Source organism: Galleria mellonella, unplaced genomic scaffold, assembly GCF_026898425.1.
Source record: "Galleria mellonella isolate WM207_F2 unplaced genomic scaffold, CSIRO_AGI_GalMel_v1 utg266, whole genome shotgun sequence".
In the NCBI taxonomy this organism is placed as follows: domain Eukaryota; kingdom Metazoa; phylum Arthropoda; class Insecta; order Lepidoptera; family Pyralidae; genus Galleria; species Galleria mellonella.
Window position 1 is genome coordinate 2,657,919 of NW_026442061.1, and position 19,774 is coordinate 2,677,692.

General features: G+C 36.6%; 1 protein-coding gene across 3 annotated transcripts; it reads right to left on the reverse strand.

Annotated features, from left to right (window-relative positions):
• Positions 1–298: 298 nt before the first annotated feature.
• Positions 299–18,169, reverse strand: LOC113513776 (fatty-acid amide hydrolase 2-like). 3 transcript variants are annotated; one of them, XM_052895107.1, is made up of 13 exons: positions 17,958–18,169; positions 17,727–17,782; positions 13,272–13,541; positions 10,878–11,004; positions 10,417–10,588; positions 8,786–8,910; positions 8,092–8,181; positions 7,431–7,576; positions 6,465–6,547; positions 5,676–5,862; positions 4,275–4,397; positions 3,482–3,619; positions 299–2,632 (listed from the first exon to the last, which is right to left on the reverse strand). In XM_052895107.1, exons 2-13 carry the CDS (start codon positions 17,760–17,762, stop codon positions 2,486–2,488), a joined length of 1,644 nt encoding a protein of 547 aa, XP_052751067.1. In that variant the 5' UTR covers positions 17,763–17,782; positions 17,958–18,169; the 3' UTR covers positions 299–2,485. The 3 variants fall into 3 exon arrangements, with proteins under 3 accessions (XP_052751067.1, XP_052751069.1, XP_052751070.1); XM_052895109.1 differs by lacking the exon at positions 17,727–17,782; XM_052895110.1 differs by lacking the exons at positions 17,727–17,782; positions 17,958–18,169 and adding an exon at positions 14,412–14,531.
• Positions 18,170–19,774: the final 1,605 nt, after the last annotated feature.

Genomic DNA, 19,774 nt, shown 5'->3' on the forward strand with positions numbered 1-19,774 from the left:
CCAAAACGTGTAGTGAGCCATAGGTTTATTTTACAAACTTACAAATTTTGTACAACATTTTAAAAATATATCTATTTCGTCATTAAATATATCAATATCTGGCTGCTTAGCAATCAGAGAATTGGGCAGAGAAATAGCCTGATAAGTGGGAGCAAACTGAGCAGTACAGGTGCGAACCGGCGGTGCCGATAGTAGACGACAAGCACGCAATCGCATGCAGCGTTGGAATGCGTACAAAGAACAACAGCTAAGAGTTGCTGTTATATTAGCATAAAAGCAGAAAAATGAAATAAAAGTGTTATTTCTATAAAAATAACTTTATTTGAGTTACTAAACAAATTATCTGATATATTTATCCTCCACCGTAACAAATAACATAATAATAACATTAGGGTCGATTCTGAGGCGCCATTTCTGTAAATCTATCTTTAAATTTGATATCACAGCAATATCTTTATTATAAGTACTAACTAGGTGTAAGTTAAAATTATTAACTTTAGTTTATAAAGGTTCATAAAACAGTAATTTTGCGAAATTTGCAAATTAAAATATTATGTTAAGACACAAATTTAGAAAAATGGCAACTCTGAATCGACGCCATTAACATATAAACAACACAAGATAAAACAGTCTTATTTAGTTAACCCGCAAATTTTACAACATATTGGAATGGAAATAACATGTTCGATATGAGAATTAGAAGTCTATAATTAAGTAGCAAAATGTCCAAATTTTGCATCATAACAATTTATTTTTCATATAATAATATACTTTAAAAAAATATTTTTCACAATATAACAATTTAAAAAATATATTGACTATGTCAATAGTTGGTTTTATACAAATACTTCCTCACAAAAAAAAAACAGTCACTGAAGCTGATTTTTTGTATATATATATATACATACACGATTTGTATTGTGCCATACGAATGAAACTAAAAAATGTTTCTAAAACACGTCGGTAGAAAACATAAAATATATTAGTGTTTTCTCTTCATGGTATAAAACAGTCGCTTTCCGCCTGGTTGAAAGTAGTAACCGTCGCCTATAGACATGAGCAGTACCATGGACAACAGACTATACTGTTTCGCCCATGATACCCCCCATGCAAAATAATGGCATGATAGAATTGTTCCTCTTTGTTAGGACTACAAAAAAAAAAAAACAGCGATGGCATTCTATATTATACAGTACCTTATGTTTAAAAAAAATATACAAATTATATGAAGTTTGGAATGTTATTTAAATGGATACAATAGTACTATTGTTAATCAGTCCACACTGACATCATATTATTTCTACATCTGTGCGAAGCCGGGGCGGGTCACTAGTCCATAATAACTTGAAAGCTAGCCCCACTATATCATTGTCGGAGGTTCTCATCATCATATATATCATTCACCAGAGGGAGACTATGTACAAGTCGTTTGCTTGGGTACCTCTGTCCCATTCGTATTTCAACCGTAAAGCAGTTATGTTTACATGGCTGTGTTTCGGTTTGAAGGGTGGGATATGGCGTGAATTTACAGGGTACAGAGGAATAACACCTGAGTCCTCAGGAATGGCAACGCATGGGGGGTATCATGGGCGAAACAGTATACTCTGTTATGTTCATGGTACTGCTGATGTCTATAGGCGATGGTTACCACTTTCCATCAGGTGGGCAGGTCAAAAATTCTCTCTGGTCCATTTAGGAAAAATATTGTTTCACTGGTAGAATAGATTCTTAAAAAGATTCTAAGGGCTTTAATTGCATCATACAGATTTATAAACGAGTATTAAAACCATTTTTCTATTATAGCTCCTTATCTTACTCAATATTTTACTTTAAACCTCCCATAACACTAGTTTTAACTGTATAGCCAGAATACGTTTACTAATATAATTGTTACCAACCTGTTTATGTTTTTTTTTCCAGTCACGAGCAAAAACTAGTGCCCTATATTAGATGCGACCCGAAACATAGATTTAATTCTTTTACATTTTACAAAAATTCTTATCTCCCCTCTTGAGGAGATGGCAACTAACCCCCGGCAGAAGCACAGTCGGCCGGGGTTCAGGGTCCCAGGGAGAGAAACCGGCGTACAATGCGGGCAGAATCTAAGAGCACCGCTTTCTGCATCTTTCCCGGGAGTGAGCCGCCTCGGAATGCCAACCGTCTGAGATGTTGTTCCAGACTGGTTGGATAATTCCTTTACATTATTATTGTAAACAAAAAACTATTAGAATATTACAATAAAAAAAATAATTTAAAAATGGCTCCGTAAGGAAGGAACAGGTATTAATATACGTGGCTTTATTTTAAAAAATTTCCCTAAGTAATATTATCCACCTAATAACAAATTAACTTTCTTCTCGGACTATTCAAACTTGAAAACAAACATATTGAAAAGGCACACGTGTTCGTAGTAATATTGTAATAGGAAATTATGAAGTTCGTGTGCGTAGGCCCTAATATAATATAACAATGCTGATATATTCGACTATTCCAAGATCTTGCACGGCGGCACGTATCCGCCGAACTCCCGCTCTAACAACTTGGCGACAGCGAGACATAACGCGTCCTGCCTGGGTCCAGCCACCACTTGTATGCCGATTGGTAAACCTTTGCTGTTTAAGCCGAGGGGTACCTGTAAATTGTTGGTTTAGTTTAAAAAAAAATATATATTTATGTCTGTTATAGGCGACACAGCTGCTTTAGATGCGCCGTCAGTTTGATTGGCCATTTTAAGTATTATTAAAAAAAATAAAAAATAACATGTTTAAATTTCGAATTGGCCGAAACAGTTGAGCTATCGCTTTACCAAAGGCTCGTAACGATAGTAATTGTTCGTCGGTGCTTCTATGGGGAGGGAGACTCTCTAGAGGGAGACTTTGTACAAAAGTCGATTGCTTGGGTACCTCTGTCCCATTCGTGTTTCTACCATGAAGCAGTTGTGTTTGCATGGCTGTGTTTCGGTTTGAAGAGTGGGATATGGCGTGAATTTACAAGGTACAAAGGAGACGATGGTTACCACTTTCCATCAGGTGGGCAGTTAGCTTGTTTGCCATTCTAAGTTGTATAAAAAAAAAGTACATGAGTAAATACGTGTGTGACGTTATGTATGTAATATGTACTAATGACTTTTTTCTAGTATGTTTTATGCAAAAATTCTAAATACAATTTATCAACGAGTCAATTAGTCTCTTGCAAAATATTGAGGACGTAATATTGACGTTTTTCTATGAGTGCAAGTGCGCGTGTGTGTGCGTGCGTGTACGTGCGTGCGTGCGTGTGGCTGCGTGCGTCTTTGTGCGTGCGTGTGTGTGCGAGCGTCTGTATGCGTGCGTGTGTGCGTGTGGTACGTGCGTGATTGTGCGTGCTTGCGTGTGTGTGCGTGCGTGTACGTGCATGCGTGTGATGCGTGCGTGCGTGTGCGTGATCGCATGTGTGTGCGCGTGTGTGTGTGTGCGTGCGTGTATGTTGTGCGCGTGCATACCTGTGCGGCGGGCAGGCGCAGCACATTGAAGACGCCCCAGTAGGAGAAGTTGAAAGGCCGCAGCAGCAGCGTCGCGTGGTGTGGCGCCGCCGCCGGCGCCGACGGGAACAGCAGCACGCCGCGCTCGCCCAGCCGCGACTGCGGACACAGAGCACTGACACCTACTGCGCACGGAGACGTAGCTTCATAGATGCATATTCGTCATATAGAATCGTCTATAAAGCTATTCTCCGTGGATACTTGACTTAATATTGCTTCATATACAAAATTATAATCCATTATAAATATGAGGGATGGATAGTAGCGTCCCTCTTAAAACACCTCTAAAGCCTAACTGCGGTTGACAATCCGCCTGCCAAACGTGGCAATTATTGGGGAAACCCCCCTTATGGGGGAGGCCTATGTTCAGCAGTGGACAGTTAATGGCAGTAACAGTTAGTATAGTATCTAACAAGTCAAATAGCTTCATTACTAGCAATATACCCCGTCAGGATGACCACCACGCGATTCTCTTCTGGAAACCATCTTGGTTAATTCTAGTTGAATTTGTAAGGATGGGCTAACTGACCTGCTTCCATCCTCATCTATCATCTCCCACTGGTGGTCCGCCAGTGTATACCGATAGCGCAGCCGGGGTTACCATACCATTATTACCCATTAAAAAAAAAACTAACAAGCAAAAATAGAGTTTGGATGCTGCCTCGTGTTTGAGACAGGGTGATGTATGGGACAGATAGTAGGGAGTGTCTATAGTTTACTATAGTACTATTACTTATGTCGTGGTACTACTCACTATTATGTCATCACTGAACTCCTTGGTGAGCTGCTCGGCCCACTCGGCGTTCACTTGGGGCATCACTTGCTCGTCCAACAACTTCAAAATGGCCGCCATCGTGAACTGAGACATGCCCAGCAACTAGCGGAAAGCGGGTACATAACATTTAGATATCGTAAATTTAAATACTTGTATATATGTTGTTTGTGTTAAGAGACGTCTACGTACGACGTTTGTTTAAATTGTGTATTGTTATAATTTTTGTTTATAATATTATACAACTTAGAATGACAAACAAGCTGACGGCCCACCTGATGGAAAGTGGTAACCGTCGCCTATAGACATGAGCAGTACCATGGACATAACAGAGTATACTTTTTCGCCAATGATACCCCCCATGCGTTGTCATTCCTGAGGATTCGGTTGTTATTCCTCTGTACCCAGTAAATTCACGCCATATTCCACCCTTCAAACCGAAACACAGCCATGCAAACACAACTGCTTCACGGTTGAAACACGAATGTGACAGAGGTATCCAAGCAAACGACTTTTGTACAAAGTCTCCCTCCATTTTTGTTTTTGTACTTAATTTCATTTATTTTTCTTGTACTGCATTCATTTTATATAGTATTTGTCATAGTAGGTACATTTACTATGACATTCAAATACAACTTTTTGTTTATGAACAAATAAAATAAAATAAATGAACATAGAGAAAGTGAGAATGTACAAATTTCCACATTTTCATTTGACTTCAAAAAGCAGGAAGTTCTCAATTTGATTGTATCTTTTTTCTTTTTAATTTATTACCTCATAACTCCGTCAGTTGTAAATCGATTTGGATTTTTATTTTATGTGAAAGGATATATTTACAGGTTGATTCCATAGAAATGTTATCAAAATCGTTTCAGTATTTTAAGTTTTTAAATTAAAATAAATTGTTTTGCCACAACTGAAGTCTGTTTATTCTTGTTGTTGTGTCCATCCAATTCTTTCCTGCCATTTCCATGATTTCGTCAACCCACCTTTTTCTTTGTCTTCCAATACACCTTTTACCATTCTATTATCATGTATTAAAAAAAAACTTTGTTTAGGATCATATGGTATTGCGTAACATACTGCACCGGTCATAGATCGGGGGAAAACGGATTGTTAGCAATGGAGTTCGACATTGCTAGCAATATGCCCTATCAGGTCGACCTCCACGTGGTTCCCCATGGAAACCATTGTGAACAATTCTTGTCGAATTCGTTACGATGGGATAATCCATCATACATCCTCACTTATCATCCTTCACTGGTGCCCCGCCGGTGTATACCGATAGCGCAGGTGGGGTTACCATTCCATTATCACCCATTAAAAATAACCGGTCATAGTCCAGTAGTATCATTTTCTTTAAGCTGAAGCAAAAACAATTACCTTTTTGGGCAACTCGACCAATCCCTTGACCTCCCCGCGGTTGTTTGCCAGCATTTTGGGGAACTTGTCCGTTTCCTTTGTCATCCAATAGCGCCATAGCGCGAACATGTAGTTAAACCCCTTGTGGTAGTATGGCTTCGGCGCTTTGTCGGTAGATGGCGCTAGCTCCGTCAGCTTAGCCACCACTCTGTAGTGATATTGTATATATTTTTTAAGCAACAAGAATCGGCAAAGAAAAAAAGCTACCCTAATGTAGCAATCAGGTCTATCTCCACGAGGTTCTCTCTGGAAATCACTCTGGTTAATTTATTATGAATTTGTCCTAATTTTTTTTTATAGAGTGATAATGCAATGGTAACCCTGTCTGTGCTATCGGTATACACTAGCGGAGCACCAGTGAGAGATATGTGAGGATGAAGTAGGTCAGTTAGCCTATCGTGAAGAAGACACCAGGAATTCAGCACGATGGTTTCCAGGGGGAACCACGTGGAGGTCGACCTGACCATGAGGTGTTAGCTTACGCAATGATGTGCAGAATATAACTTATAGTAAGTCATAGCTATGGGGTTCAGACATAGAATAGGCTACCCCTTCCTTTTCTGTGTGTGTCGATGAAGCGACTAAAGAATGGCGAGGGATGGGCAGCAGCGTCCCTCTTAATACATCTCTAAAGCCTGACTGCGGTTGCCAACCCGCCTACCAAGTATGGTAACTACTGGCAAAACCCCCCAAGGGGGAGGCTTATGTTCAGAAGTGGACAGCTAAAGGCTGATATGAAGTTATACTAACTTGTTCATGGCCTGTCGCAGTTCAGAGCTTATGGGACTCACTCGTAGATCTCCAGCCGTTTCCACATAATAGTAATTTATTGTCTGAAAGGTAAAAAAAAAAAATTAGAAAAATGTGGCTCGAGCCCCTATCTATAACTTTATGTTACTACTATCACGCAATCCTGGTGGCCAGAGGGCCTACCATGAAATGTTTCCAAAACTTCAGGGTAAAAAGAAACAAAAATTTAATACTTAAATTACATACTTTTATAGTAGGATTTATGACGAACAAAATATTAAGCTAATTCGATTACGGTATGAACAAAAACACGAAATTTATTTCGAAAATTAAGAATTTAATTTTTTTTTTATACTACTTAGAACGGCAAACAAGCTGACGGCCCACCCGATGGAAAGCGGCAACCGCCGCCCATAGACATGAGCAGTTTATTTCTCTTGAAATGTTGAATTAGGTTCTTAGTTCATTTTTACGATATCTTAGAAATAAGGAGTAGGTACGTATGTCCGTAATGTCCAATCAACGCAACATAATTTCTTATTTTCTTAATTTTTTATTTATACTTTATTGTACACAATATTATATAAATAATTTATAATATAAATTATTTGGAATATATATATATATATATATATATATAACATATAATAGGTGAAGTTTACTGTGTAAAAATTTTCTTTCAACAAACTCAGAGCGGAAAGAGCATTAATTACTAGTACATATTATTAATTAATTATAATTTAATTTTATTCTCCTTTATTTTCTTAAAAATTCTCAGTTTCCCAATTTTTTGGTATATTTTTTAAAATTTTTTTTTTTTTTAAATCCTCTCCAAATGTTAACAATCAAAATCAGAAAGGAAAAAACAAAATCACAAGAAATCCTGCTTCTGTAAGCAGGTAAAGGTGAACAGCAGAGACTTCACACATGGTTCAAATAAATCTATATACAGGCTGTAATGCTCACGTTAAGGTCGACGTGCGCGTGAAGATTCAAAAGTGGCGCTTGATCACCAGCCACGACGGCGGTCAGCGGCGCCAGGTCGCTGCAGTGGCGGCTCACGAACCCCACCGCCGCCATCGACGGCTCCAGCCCGGACCGCAGCGCCAGGCCTGGTCACACAGACATGTATTAATGCCGAAAGGAAGGGATTGTAGTGGGGACTAGTGGCCCCATTGCTAGCAATATACTATATATGTTGGGTCGATCTCGATACGGTCTTTTCTGGAAACCAGAGTGATTAATTCCTGGTGAATTAGTCATGATGAGCTTATCTGATTAATTAATTACCTGTTTCCATTCTCACCTACGGCGCATATATATAAATAGCGTAGATGTGGCAATTAGATGCAATTTTTTTATTTAGTAGCAAGTAGTCAAAAAATAGCAATTCATAAAAGCAAATAATAAAGTACAGTTTAAATAAGCAACTTTTGAGCAATATCGCGTCAGTGACGTCACAAGGAAGTAAACAATCACGAAGTAAACAACACTTTTTTATTTTTTGTTAATTTTTAGTCTTTCTCAATTAAAAAAAAAAAAGTACTAATGATGTATTGTGACAGTGATATCGAAGTTCTAAAATAATGTGTATAAAAGCAGATATACATTATGCCAATCGATTTACCTTTCAGACTGGTATGCCCAGCAGTGGGATTGAGTGCGAACAGTCCACAAAAGAAAGCGGGCATGCGTGTTGAACCGCCGATGTCGGAACCTTTAAAAAAGAAGTTTTATAAATTAAAGATTTCGGAAACAAAATCAAATTTGATAAAATTGATTCTTAATTAACTGTGATTGAAGTAAAGAGTAAACCCTGAAGAAAATCTTGGCTAAAGATAGGCCACTTTTACAAATTGTGTTTTTTTTTAAACAACTTAGAATGGCAAACAAGCTGACGGCCCACCTGATGTAAAGTGGCAACCGTCGCCTATAGACATGAGCAGTACCATGGACATAACAGAGTATACTGTTTCGCTCATGATACCCCCCATGCGTTGCCATTCCTGAGGACTCAGGTGTTATTCCTCTGTATCCAGTAAATTCACGCCATATTCCACCCTTCAAACCGAAACACAGCCATGCAAACACAGCTGCTTCACGGTTGAAACACGAATGAGATAGAGGTACCAGAGCAATCGATTTTTGTACAAAGTCTCCCTCTGGTGAAGCCAAACGGCTAGAATAAAAAAGTTCGTGACTAACATTGCTAGCATCCATAGGCTACAGTGACCGTTTACCATTAGACGAACTGTATGCTTATTTGTCACCTTCTTAGTGTAAATCAACAAAGATGACAGGCGACTTGAGCAGCGACTTACAGAGCGAGATAGGCGTGGCGAAGGCTGCACAGAGGGCGCCCTCGCCGCCGCTGGAGCCGCCCGTGGTGCGGCCGGAGTGGTACGGGTTGCATGTCGTGCCGAACAGCATGTTCCGGCACTCCTGCCTGCAACCCACCAGGCACCACTCACGTACGCACACAGATATGGGTAACACTGACGTATTTGTTTAAACTTTAATATATCTAGTCTCAATAGTTATTATATCTCATAATGCTTATCGTTGTTTTAATTTATGTATGTATATATATATATATATATATATATATATATATATATATATATATATATATATATTTCATATGTATTAGTTTATCCATATATGTTAAAAGTAATGTTTATGTATTATATGTGCATTTTTATGTGTATATTATATTTATATTGTGTATTGTCTTAATGTGTTACTATGTATAATTAATTATCACATATTTTTCACCACATCTTACCCAATGGTTAGCTGGTAGAGAATGCCATATGGCAATAAGCTCGCCATTTGTACAAAATTATATATATATATATATATATATATATATATATATATATATATAGATACTGTAAATGGCGGTCTTAACACCATATGGCGTTATCTACCAGTCGACCGTGGACAGGAATAACAGGAAATATAACGGACGGTTCAACGTGATGAACAATATATATATATACATATAATACTCACATTATACACATACATATCTGTCACGCCTGTCTCCCATTAGGGTAGGCAGAAACAATGGAAAGCCAAATGCTTCGATCGAAACAAACCTTTTTCACTTCTCTATATTATATAATAATAGTAACAGACGAAAAACTACTCAGATGCAAGGAAATATCAGCGTCAGACGACATATTACAGTTCTATGGATTCTAAATAAAAAGATCGTTGTCTATGATTGAATGCTACTTTGGTTGGAACAGATCCAATATCAAAGTCAGTGTAGTGGACAGGCACATAAAACAGATTTCTAGAAGATAAGACAATGGGTACTGAGGCTCTGTAAAATTTAAATTTAGACTTTTTTGAGAAATCAGTTCAGGGTACAATAGGACTGATATACCTGAAGAAGGTAAAAGCCCTTAAAATATTATTAAAAAAAAAAAATGACTTAAGGTATTCAGAAATGTTTGGATCATATTCAATTTTCCAAATCGGTGTAGGATCGATGGTGGGGGATTTAATGGATGATAATGGAATGGTAACCTCGCCTACGCTAACGGTATACGTTGGCGGGGCACCAGTGAGAGACGATAGGTGGATAATGAAAAAGAAGCAGGTCAGTCAGCCCATCGTGATAAATACACTTGGAATTCAGCACGATGGTACCAGGGAGAACCGCGTGGAGGTCGACCTGACAGGGTATATTACTACCAATAGGACTGGTAGCCTGCATTACTAGCAATCCCTTCCTCCCAATCGATGGGGTTATGAGGTATACCGTTAGCATTGACGGGGTCACCATTCCATTTTCACTAATAAAAAAAAATCCAGAACACTGAGGTAATTCGAAAAAAACATTCCTATATTAACCCGAATGGGAATCGAACCTTTTATATTACGCAAACCTGACGTACCCATCACTGCGCTAAGGAGGTCATCAAATTAAAGGCGTACTCACCACTTGTTGATCTCGGGCACGTTGGTGACGGCGACCGGTATGGCCCCGGCGGCACGCATCAGCCGCACGGACTCTGCGTCGTTTTCAGCCCGCGTGTGCCGCCGCGACAGGATCCCCAGCGTGTTCAGCATTCCGGATATCGCGTTGCTCTCCTTTGTTGTGAACGGCACACCTGCAGATAGGGGAGAAAGGGATTGTTAGTAATGGAGTCTAATTGACTCATTCTTAGCAATACACCCTATCTGGTCGACCTCCACGCGTTTTCCCCTGGAAACCGTCGTGATTAATTCTAGTGGAATTGTAACTGTAAACTCACTGCCATATCCCACCCTCCAAATCGAAACACAGCCATGCAAACACAACTTCTACACGGCAGAAACATGAATGGGACAGAGTTACTCAAGCAGACGACTCTTTTACAGTCTCTCACTGGTAACATGCACGCTGGCGGAACTACATACCAAGGAAGGGCCTCTTGTCGAAGTACTCTTTGGGCAACCCCTCAGCGATCTTCTTGTCTATATCCCGGGCTTCTTTCAACGCGTCTTCAAACCGTTCGTCCGTGACTGCATTTAAAATGGGATTCACCTGAAATAAATATATATGTTAAAGTTAAAAACTCGTTTTTAATTATAACGCTATTTCTCTAGTTTGAATTAGTTTTCAACCAACTTCCAAATAGAGGTGTTCAATTAGATTGTATTTTTCTACGTTTGTTACCTCATAACTCCGTCAGTTATAAACCGAGGGAGATTTTGTACAAAAGTCGATTGCTTGGGTACCTCTGTACCATTCGTGTTTCAACCGTGAAACAGTTGTGTTTGCATAGCTGTGTTTCGGTTTGAAGGGTGGGATATGGCGTGAATTTACTGGGTACGGAGGAATAACACCTGAGTTCTCGGGAATTGCAACGCATGGAGGGTATCATGGGCGAAACAGTATACTCTGTTATGTCCATGCTACTGCTCATGTCTATACGCGACGGTTACCACTTTCCATCAGGTGGGCCGTCAGCTTGTTTGCCATTCTAAGTTGTATAAAAAAAAATAGATAAAAAATAAAAATAGGGCTCAATTTACACTATTTTTTTTTACTAATAATAGTTTTAATTAATCTTCCAAATTTAGCATCATCATATCAGCTGTTAAATGACCACTGTTGAACACAAGCCTCTCTCATAAAAGAGGGTTTACCAAAAGTTGTCACTTTTGGCAGGGGTGTTGGTAAATGCAGTTAGGCTTTGGTGATATGTTAAGAGGGACGCTGCTGCCTATCCCTCGACCTTTAAGTTCCATTAGTCGCTTTTTTGACACCCATGGGGAAGGATGGGGTGGCCTATTCTATGCCGGAACCTACACGACAAATCATCAAAATTCTATAGTTTTAACTAAGAAATTCTAGTTACGCCATAGTGATTTAGTAAAAACTAAAGGTGTTATTACTAAAAACTGGTTTTAACTGCAACATATATATACATTTATTTACGAGTAAATATTTGGCAATTTATGAATTGCAAATTTCGTTAAATATTATTAAAATATGATAATCATATTTGAATTCAATTATTCAGTGGTTGAAAAAAAATTTTTGTTTTTGCAGTGTGTACACACTTAAATGGTTGCGCGGGGGTGGAGTAGATGCTTTGCGTAAACGTGGTTCCAGGTTCGAACCCGGTTGGGTCAATTTCCTAAGAAACGAACTTACCTGAATCCCTGAATTGTCTTGGATCTGGGTGTTGTGATTGGTGCCCATAAATGTTCGTGGTCCGGTTCCTCATAATACAGGATATCTTAGCTTGAGGAGCAGGCGATTGGTATGATAGGCATGGGTAATATGGATATCGATTTGATATCTATATATCGGGTTCTTCTGAACATAATATATAGATATCGGATCGGTATGGGGGAAAAAGGTCATCAGGTACCTCTGTCCTATTCGTGTTTCAACCGTAAAGCAGTTGTGTTTGCATGGCTGTGTTTCGGTTTGAAGGGTGGGATATGGCGTGAATTTACTGGGTACAGTGGAATAACACCAGAGTCCTCAGGAATGGCAACGCATGGGAGGTATCATGGGCGAAACTGTATACTCTGTTATGTCCATGGTACTGCTCATGTCTATAGGCGACGGTTACCACTTTCCATCAGGTGGGCCGTCAGCTTGTTTGCCATTCTAAGTTGTATAAAAAAAAAAAGCCCATTTCGATATCGCCCATATCGGCCGTATGTCTATTGTCAAATTCAGAATTGAGTTGTGATGGGAATCTTCGTTTCCGCCAACGGGAACCATGTCAATTATGTGCGTGTAGGTATGCGCGTGTATGTGTGAGTTGTGAACTCTTCGCACGCACACACATTGCGTGTGTGAACCTCCGTAGGTTCTACGGCAGGGGGAGGAGCGTTAGCCAAATTTATTGGATCATCCGGGTCTAACAAACATACATCCATGTTTGTTACTCAATCATGCTTAAATGGATGAAGAGATTTGAATGAAGTTCGCTACACGGATAGGTTCTATGCTAACTTAATACATAGGATACTTGATAGCATATTAATTTAGCCGACGAATCCACAAGAAACAGGGGGAAAGGGATTGTTTGCAAAGGAGTTTGACAGCCCCATTGTTAGCAATTTGCCCTGTTAGGTCGACCTCCACAAGGTTCCCCCTGGAAACCATCGTGAACAATTCTTGTTGAATTCGTCACGATGGGCTAACTGACCTGCTTCATCTTCACCTATCATCTTTCACTGGTGCCCCGCCGGTGTATACCGTTAGCGCGGGTGGGGTTACCATTGCATTATCCCCCATTAAAAAAAAAGCCACGGGAAGCAGCTATTAATACAGTAACTGAAACATACCAATTTAATTCTTTCGATGCAAGCTTGAACCAGTTCTTCCGAAGTTAGCTCCTTATTACGTATCCTCGTTGCCAAGGTCACAGCGCTCTCGGTGAGCATCCTGTGCCGCGGCAGGAGATCAGGGATGGGCTGCCGTTTGCTCTCCCAATACAGTCCGAATATGAAGTCAACGAACATGTCGAGGCATCTTCGGAAGGCGAAGAACGCCTGGATAAGTACTGCGGACGCCATGCCTTGGAATATTTTGTTGGCCTTACGGTTGCGGTGTACCTGTGATAAGTTTAAAAGAAGGTAAAGCAGTGGTATGTAACTAGTAGCATAAATAACTGGCATTGGACAGGGGAATTATTTGTTAAGGGGACAAGAGGCCCCATTGCTAGTAATATACCTTGTTTAATTGTAAGCTTAATATTATACGTTTTGAATGCCAATTACAATGTGAGCACTTGAATGTATAATTTTTTTATTTACTTATTTTTAAGATTGATTTGCTACGATGTTTTATTGCTAAACATGAATTAAAAAACGAAGTGGAGTGTTTACAAGTTTTTTTTTTTTCTGTAAAGAAAAACCGCAGATTCATTTGTTATAAAATTAATATGACACTAATACAAAGTGGCAAATACGAGCGCGTGCAAAAAGAACCATTAAAATCGCTTCAGAATTGGCGACTCTTTTAAAAAATATATTTTTAAATGTTACTAAAAATTTAACACTATTTATTCAAATTCAAGTTATAATAAAAAATGTAAATAAAACCCACTGCCATTTACAAGCACTAAAGTTGTCTAAAAACCGAAATAAGAATGACGCCAGTATTGTTAATTTAAATATACCACAGATGTATGTAATTAAAAACAGTTCAATTGTAGCTAAACCAGTTATTTTAACTTTAGAACTAAACTGCTAAACCGGTTTTGATAAAATTAGTACGAGACCAATTTGTAAATATATCTATTCAAATAAAAAAAAAAAAAACTCAAAACGGGAGTTATGAGATGAAAAACATAAAAAAAAAATGGAATCGACTTTAGAACCTCCTTTTTGAAGTCTGTTATAAATATAAGGTAATAAATGTAAAAAAAAAAATATGCAACCGAATTTATAACCAACTCTTTGAAGTTGCTTGAAAATACTCACCAGAAATGTACATAATAAATGTAATTAATGTAGTAAAAATGGTCAATTATATAATTGTAATGAAAAATATTACGAAATTCACTTATCGATACCGCGGGCGCTTCGTTATGTGATTTAGACAGACTGGCTATTGTAAAACATATAATACCTACGTCACTTCATACTATATATATAAACATCTGAATACATATAATAAAAACGTATCCAGACGATGTCTGTACGTATTGATGGAGATATTTAAAAAATACATATATATATATATATATATATATATATATATATCTTATATATAAAATTCTCGTGTCACGGTGTTTGTTACCAAACTCCTTCGAAACCGATTTACCGATTTTTATGAAATTTTGTGTGCATATCGGGTAGGTCTGAGAATTTGCTAACATCTATTTTTCATACCCCTCAATGATAAGGGTGATCCACCCCTAATTTTTTTATTTTTTAACGTTTTTTTTATTTTTATTTATTAGGATTTATCATTGAAAAATACATACAAATTCAAATTTTCACGCTTTTACGGTCAACCCCTGTTTTTTAATTGCGATTTTTATATGCCGCAATAGGCTTGCAATTTTCATGTATAGTTCTCGAAATAATGTATATGTTAAAACAACGTTTGCCGAGTCAGCTAGTATATAAAGTATATAGTATTATATTTATAGTAAAACATATCGAAATAAATATATATTTATTTTGATATGTTTTACTTGATATGCACCAAAGGGTATAGACAATTTTTATTTTAACGTCATCTAGTGTCTAATAGGGAAACAATCAACTCGGCAAAAGATGGCTCTGACATACTTAACTCTTTTGGAGGATAAATATTTTTTAAACTCTGCAGCCTACTAGCTTTTTACCTGCTTTCCTAGATTTCCAAAGTAGGAAAACAAATCAATGAATTCGAGCAGTTCTAAATAGCATAAATAAATCAAGATAAAACACACTAGTTTTTAAGTTAGACTCTCAGGATCACAACTGTGAAAACCGCATCCAATTTGGAGCAGCAGTTTTTGTGTGATTACGACTATATATATAGTCAGAAAGACATCTTTTTTTTTTAAATATTGGTTTGCTCTCTAGTGGACTACTAAGGCCCCACATATTTTTTTTTTTAAATATATCTTATGTTTGTCAAGTAACAGATCTAGTAATAATTTGTATTTATGTAATATGGACTCTCAAGATAAATTTGTAAAAATATTCTTTTATTGAAAGTTTTCACTTATAACCACCTTTCACAGAAGAAATATCATTTGTATGTGTTCATTACCTACCATTTGTCATTTACCTAAAAGATAGGAAATCAGAATATGATATGGGCAATAATGTTATCAATATAAATAATTACGGAATTTTTATATCAATCATTTGTTGGCATTTAGGCATTTGCATAAATAGCGTTAAATAAATATGCAAGTCATGAAAGAAGATAGAATCTTTAAAGGCAATGTGGCTTGAGCTAATTGCCCAGTAGGGAAAAAGAGAAACAGAATTTGAAATATTATGTTGTGAATATTAATTCAGAGAAAATATATGTATAATTATATTTGTACAGAGTATAAGACAAAGTCGTTTTCCGCCGTCTGTACGATCAAACCTTTCAAATTACACAACAGATTTCAATGCAGTTTTCATCAATATATAGAGTGATTCAAGAGGAGGAATTATATATATAGTTTAATATTGTTTTGTGTGCATTTGTTGAAATATAACGACAATTGTTCAAGATGGCGGAAGAAATAAAGTTGACTGAGAGCTATCATTGAAAATGCTAAAATATAACAAAATAACTTACGATAGAATTTTTCTTCTTTATTAGAATTACAAAAAAGTCAGTGATGGCATTACAATGCCCTCATTAATTTAATAATTTTAATGTTTAAAAATCAATATACAAATTATGTTTAGTTTTGTAAAGCTACTATTTTCAATGAATGATAATAGAATGGTAACTCCACCTGCTATATCAGTATACACTGGCGGGGCATCAGTGAGGGATGATAGGTGACAATGCAAATTAGTTACCTGCAAATTAGTTAGTGACCTATAGTGACAAATTCATAAAGAATTAATTAATATGGTTTCTAGGACCCAGTGGAGGTCGACTTGATAGGGTATATTCATAGCAATGAGAACTAACCTTTCCATTACTACAATCCATTCCATCCTTGAAAAGCTATTTAGATAGATACAATAGTACTAATTAATCACTTCAGAGTGACACCAGCGGGTCTACCATGAAATGAAATTCCGAAATTTTAGACTCAATTTCATGTTTTTGTTTATACCAAAATCGGATCAATAAATGGAATTTAACATTTCATTTATCATAAATCCTATCATAAAATTCTAAAGGAACAATATTTTAACATTTTTAATATTTCCAAACGGCATGTATTATGTAATTTTAACATCAAATTTGTGTTTCATTTGGCTTAAAATTTTGGAAAACACTTCATGGTAGGCCCTCAGATTATCTCTACATTGCATCCATACAAAGCTGGGGATAGTCACTGGAAATTATAATACTAATTATGTATTGTATTAAATAATGTATTAAGTAATATAAGTATCTACTATTTATGCTATCTGTAATCTAGAATAGAAATTTTTGCAGGACCGAATTAAAATCTCATCAAACACCCAACAATTTCCAGGTACTGTATTGTGCACCAACTCATTTTGATGAAGTAAGTTGTACATAATCAGCACAGTGAAGTAAGTTGGTGCAATTGTGCAATATACTACTGTTACCCATATCTACTATACAATACTATTATTCCATTTTCATGCTTTAAAAAAGAGACCTGGCTTTTTCAGCAGAGAATGATGATGGTTAAGGTTGCATTTAAGATTTTGTTGTTCTTCCCTTCTTTTCCTGTGGGTGTCGTAAGGAAGGGCAATGGACGGGTAGCAGCGTCCCACTTAAAACATCTCCAAAGCCTAACTGCAGTTGCTAATTTGCCTGCAAAGTATGGCAACTACTGGCAAAACCCCCCAAGGGGAAGGCTTAAGTTCAGCAAAGGACAGTTAAAGGCTGATATGATACAGATTGTAATTAAGTGGTTACTTGTTAAAAGAATGAAAGTTATGTTTTAAAGAAAGTGTTAAGTATGAAAGCAGATGGATGTAAAGGAAGGGACCGATCGAAGGAAAGGTGGATGAACTGTGTGAAAGATGACATGCATAAAGGAGGAGTGAGCCCAGAAATTTCAGTTGATATGTGGAAGAAAACATTCTGCGCCGAACCCAAATAAATGGGAAAAGACAAGGTGTTGTTTAAAAACATAATAGACTTGCCTGAGATGTTTCCCGTTTGACAGTATTTGTACACATGTGTATTTCCTTTACGTAAACTGGAAATAAAAATGGTCGATATGAAAGCAGATATACCGGCAAGTAGGAATGCTGATGATGATTTGCAATCCAAAACGAGAATTTGTATGAAGTTATGACAATATAAAGCACAGGCAACAGTTTATTTATGTTTCTCCATAATAAATTGATTTGAATGCACAGAAATTTACTTACGCAAGTACTGTAGTTTAACTTAGTACTGTAGTTTAACTTAAGTTACTTCACACTTTAAGTTTGCTACACTCACTGATATTTAAACATATAGATAAATTCTAGCAACCAAAACCGCTAAACAAATAATAAAAAACGATGTAAAACTCATAAAATTATATAAAAATTACAAAGTTCGATGAACTTTGAGACAAAGTTTAGAAGCTGCAGTTTTTTTAGATATGTAGTGTAGAAGGCAACGATCAATATTCATACAGCCATGTTTGACGTTCTCTGGACAGTACCATCACAGATTAAAGAGACTATGTGTACCATTAGGTGTTCTGTGAATATACGATTTCTACTACTTTTATTAGGCTTTTACCTAATATAAATAGATACTATACATTTCAAAGTCGATAAGATCTTCATATTATTATTAATAATAATGAGTCCAAAATCTGAAGATTTTTTAGGTACTTTGGTTTAACTCTAACGTATCCAGCTATTAGAAAGCCATCATACTACATATCATTTTATCCATTTAAAATAATATCCTCTTAAATGTTTATTATTTTTCTTAGTCTTTAATAATATTATAATTAAAAAATGAGTTTTTTTGTCGACATGGGCTTATTCCGGTTAATGAACATGCGTCGATCATGCAAAAGTTGCGGGCAGTGAGTTCCTCTTAAAAGTCTAACTGCAGTTGCCAATACCCTTAAAGGGGAGGCTTATATTCAGTAGTGGACGGTTAAAAGCTGATATGTTAATGAATAATTTATAATAATAAAAATAATGTCACATTCATAGAGCCAATTAATAAACGATATTGTATGTCTTATATTTATCATTATAATAGTCATGTAATGTATCATAACATTTGACTTTCAAATATTCTTTCGCTTTTTTTCATAAAGACATTTAAATTTTCTATTTCCTTAAATGTTAGGTTAAGAGGCAAGTGTAGAGAAATGGTAGCTCAGAATTGGACCCTCATTGATTGAAGATGAAATGTAGCGTATATTCTTTTACATCTCATATAGCATTATGTATACTAAATTTCACAGTGATTGGTGCAGTGGTTAAGACGCTAAGAGGTAACAAACAAACAAACTCACTTCCACATTTATAATATTAGTAAGGATTAAACATTAAGCTCTTTATTTATATAAACGTTAAATTCTCATAAACTTATTTTAACTGTTGAACTGTTTTGTCCCTTTCTTTTGTGCTAAATTCTCAATTTGAAAGAAAGAGAGAAAACAGTGTAATATTTAAAATTGGTTGTCGATGTTTTAGTTTTTAGGAATAAAGGGTAAATTATGAAAATTATTTTATAATTCTGAATTTTTATTTGGTAGCGTAACTGTTAACACACTTGTTTCAATTTCTGATGGACGTGTGTTTGATTTCCGCAAAATATATATACATTTGTAATTCATGAGTACGTCCGTTTGTTTCTTTGTTTTATTATTAGTAAGTATTTAAAGAAACCCTGCTGAAAGAAGTCTCGGCACAGAATAGGCCACCCTTTCCTTACCTATGGGCGCCGTAAGAGGCAACTTAAGGAGGGCGAGGAATGGGCAACAGCGTTCCTTTTAAAACAACATAAGCTTTCCCGGCTTATGTCCAGCAGTGGACAGTTAAAGGCTGATATGATATGATGATAATGATTTAAAAAAATAGTTTTGTAGTATGTCTATTAGTCGTCAAGTATCCATAATAAAGGCTTTACTTAGTTTGAGATTAGAAGTCATATTATGTACATTATGTCTAGTAATATTTATTTATTTACTAGCTGATCCGGTACATTTCGTATACACACACATACAACGCCA

What these genes read in the sequence shown, in the direction of transcription:
- LOC113513776 (XM_052895107.1), bottom strand. Translation starts at nt 17,762, where the DNA reads ATGTGTACAAATACTGTCAAACGGGAAACATCTCAG. An exon ending in CGACAAGAGGCCCTTCCTTG is followed by an intron (nt 10,589 to 10,877) that starts GTATGTAGTTCC and finishes CCCTATCTGCAG; the next exon opens with GTGTGCCGTTCACAACAAAG. An exon ending in ACGCGCACGTCGACCTTAAC is followed by an intron (nt 6,548 to 7,430) that starts GTGAGCATTACA and finishes TTTACCTTTCAG; the next exon opens with ACAATAAATTACTATTATGT.